General features: G+C 40.9%; 1 protein-coding gene across 1 annotated transcript in view; it reads left to right on the top strand.

The window, feature by feature from the left end:
• The window catches only part of LOC107578253 (talin-1-like), a gene marked incomplete at both ends in the record, with an annotated part of 3309 nt that extends 695 nt beyond the window's left edge, over window positions 1–2614 (top strand). Inside the window, 4 exons of the mRNA XM_016264224.1 lie at window positions 340–468; window positions 1689–1791; window positions 2054–2262; window positions 2495–2614. Coding sequence (XP_016119710.1) covers window positions 340–468; window positions 1689–1791; window positions 2054–2262; window positions 2495–2614 — 561 coding nt within the window. The remainder of the gene's footprint in view (window positions 1–339; window positions 469–1688; window positions 1792–2053; window positions 2263–2494) is intronic.
• Between the last annotated feature and the right edge of the window lie 93 nt (window positions 2615–2707).

Here is a 2707-nt window from a genome sequence, read left to right on the forward strand (position 1 = left end):
TTTTTGAATGGTCTATATTTGACAGGTGGTTGGAGGGGAGATGTTGTAAAGTATAAGAGCTTGCTGTCATCCACCGACTAGGAAAGTCATTTCAGAGGTGGAGCAAGTTATTGCATTTCGATGAAAGATAACGAAGCTGGTTATATCTGCAGTTGAATCATCCACAGGATGATTGAGGAATTTTTATTTAGAAAGTCAGTAGTGTCCGTTTCTGTAACAGTTCTGCTAGAACTGTGATATACACATGTATACAAAGTAAGTGAATATGACGGAGGCCTGGTGAACACATGTAGCTCTTTTGCAGTGAATTTCATTCGGTTGTCTCTCTGTCTGACTCAGGCTCAGGAGGCGTGTGGGCCTCTGGAGATTGATAACGCTCTCACAATGGTACGGGGGCTGGAGAGGGACATGCAGGAGACCAAAGCTTCAGCTGCTGAAGGCAAACTCAAACCCCTGCCTGGAGAAACGGTGAGTGTGTGTATGTGCTCTACGTGCATTTGTTTGTACACTACCAGTCCAACACTGAACATCCCTGCAGCCAATAAGTGTCCAGCATGCATGCAGACTCATTCTGTTCAAAAAGCATCCCAGGACACCTGAGAAAGTTAGTTGAGAAAATACCCAGAGTGAGCAGAGCTGGGAACTCATCACTATGTAATTTCAAAACTTTCCTTTTGTGTTGCTCTATTGTTTTTGCATTGACTTTATCATTGTTCTAAAAGTGGAACAATATAATATAATATTGTGTTCAAACGTTTGACTGCTAGTGTATGTTTGTGCAAGCATGATTTCATTTGTGTCAGTTTTCACACCTATACCCACAAGTCAGGCGCTTCATGTCACAAAAACAACTGCTAGACAGAAGCCACTACACTGGAATTTATTTGTCTTTTCAAGCTTTAGCTTAGAAACATTCTGTTGCTTGGATATGCTATGTTGCTGATGACAGAACTATTTTGTATTTTTCCTTTTCAAGGCATCAGTAACAAGTTTAGAGCAGCAGCATAGATCTGTTGGTCTTTTGATCTTTTTGGCAAGTAGATTTCAACCAGGGGGCCTTAAGATTATTTAAAATAAGACAAAGCATTAATAAAAATAATCTTCTAGAATAATCATAATAATAATCACATCACTACCTATTTCTAGATCTGAAATAGTCCTGTAAAATAATAAATAATAATCTTAAAACTCATTTTCGTAATGAACATACATTTTTGTGGTTATGTAAAACTTTAAAATGTTCTATCAGATAGAATTTGTGAAAGAAATCATTATCCTTAATCCAGTAAATCACGAACAACTGGAAAAGTCATGCAAATGAATGGTTAACAAGAGTGGGAATCCAGAAGAACATTCAGCTCTTAAGAAATACTGCATTTTAATTTAAAAGATTATTGGAATTGACATAGGTTCAGTATTATAGAATATTGTAGAAATTATATTGTGGTAGACAAAATGCCTTGCAGTCAAAAGGGTTGAGAACCACCGATGAAAAACTGAAATCTGCCGTCCTCATTTTGTTTACACCCAATGAAATGTTACTGAATGCTGTTTTATTTTTAAAAAGTCTAAAAATGTGCTTTGTGAATGAAAATCACAGTGTACCTTCAGTTTGTATCATTCATATCTATAGTTTGAGCATGCTTTCTGAAATATAACAATATGACCCTTTTGTGACGTGTGTGTAGCTGGAAAAGTGTTCTCAGGATCTGGGCTCCAGCACTAAAGCTGTGAGCTCTGCTATTGCTCAGCTCCTCAGTGAAGCCACCCAAGGCAATGAGAATTACACAGGTACTGTAACCCCATCAACCTCACACACCGTTAGCTATTTGTCCAATGTTATGCAGCGCCCCCTGTCTGTGGAATATATTATTCATCTGTCGCTGATGTAGCAAACACAGACACAGGTGTGGCATAGTGGTTAAAGCTCCTTCTCATAACTCAACCCATATGTTGAAGGTTTGAAACCCATAAGGGTTAATCATATGTTCATTGTGGGCACCCTGAATCTCTCCTAATGTCTGTTTGTGGATGGTTTATGTGTGTTTTTCAGGTATGGCTGCTCGTGACGTGGCTCAGGCTCTGCGTTCGCTGGCTTCGGCTGCTCGTGGAGTGGCCGCTAACACCGAGGACCCTCATGCCCGTAACGCCATGCTGGACTGCACCGCGGATGTCATGGACAAATCCGCCAGCCTGATCGAGGAGACCAAGAGAGCCATTGCCAAACCGGGAGACCCTGACAGCCAGCAGAGACTGGCCCAGGTTAAACCCGACCTCAGCTTGAATACTTATGAGAATAGCTCAATAGAATGGGTTTAAATTCAGTAACGAAACCTCCCTTTTAATTGCTGCTGGGAGATTTGATCTGCTGTAGGGTTGAAGTGCCCATTATTTTGAGAAGAAAATTGCCTGTTGTGTGTCTATGATTAGCATAACTGGAGAAGCCTCTTAAATGTTCTGCTAATGACTGGAGTGTGTGTGTGTGTGTTTGCAGGTAGCTAAGGCTGTGTCTCAGGCTCTGAACCGCTCTGTAAACTGTCTGCCGGGGCAGAGAGATGTGGATAATGCCATCAGAACTGTAGGAGAAGCCAGCAAGAAACTCCTGTCTAATAAAGTGAGCCCCCTGGCCATAAAGACATTTCACAAAGTATTTTCCAGAATGCAGTTTGCAATATTGTTGTCATCTGGATGGTCCTGTGACTTTTGT

Source organism: Sinocyclocheilus grahami, unplaced genomic scaffold, assembly GCF_001515645.1.
Source record: "Sinocyclocheilus grahami isolate Dianchi unplaced genomic scaffold, SAMN03320097.WGS_v1.1 scaffold9455.1, whole genome shotgun sequence".
NCBI classification, from domain to species: domain Eukaryota; kingdom Metazoa; phylum Chordata; class Actinopteri; order Cypriniformes; family Cyprinidae; genus Sinocyclocheilus; species Sinocyclocheilus grahami.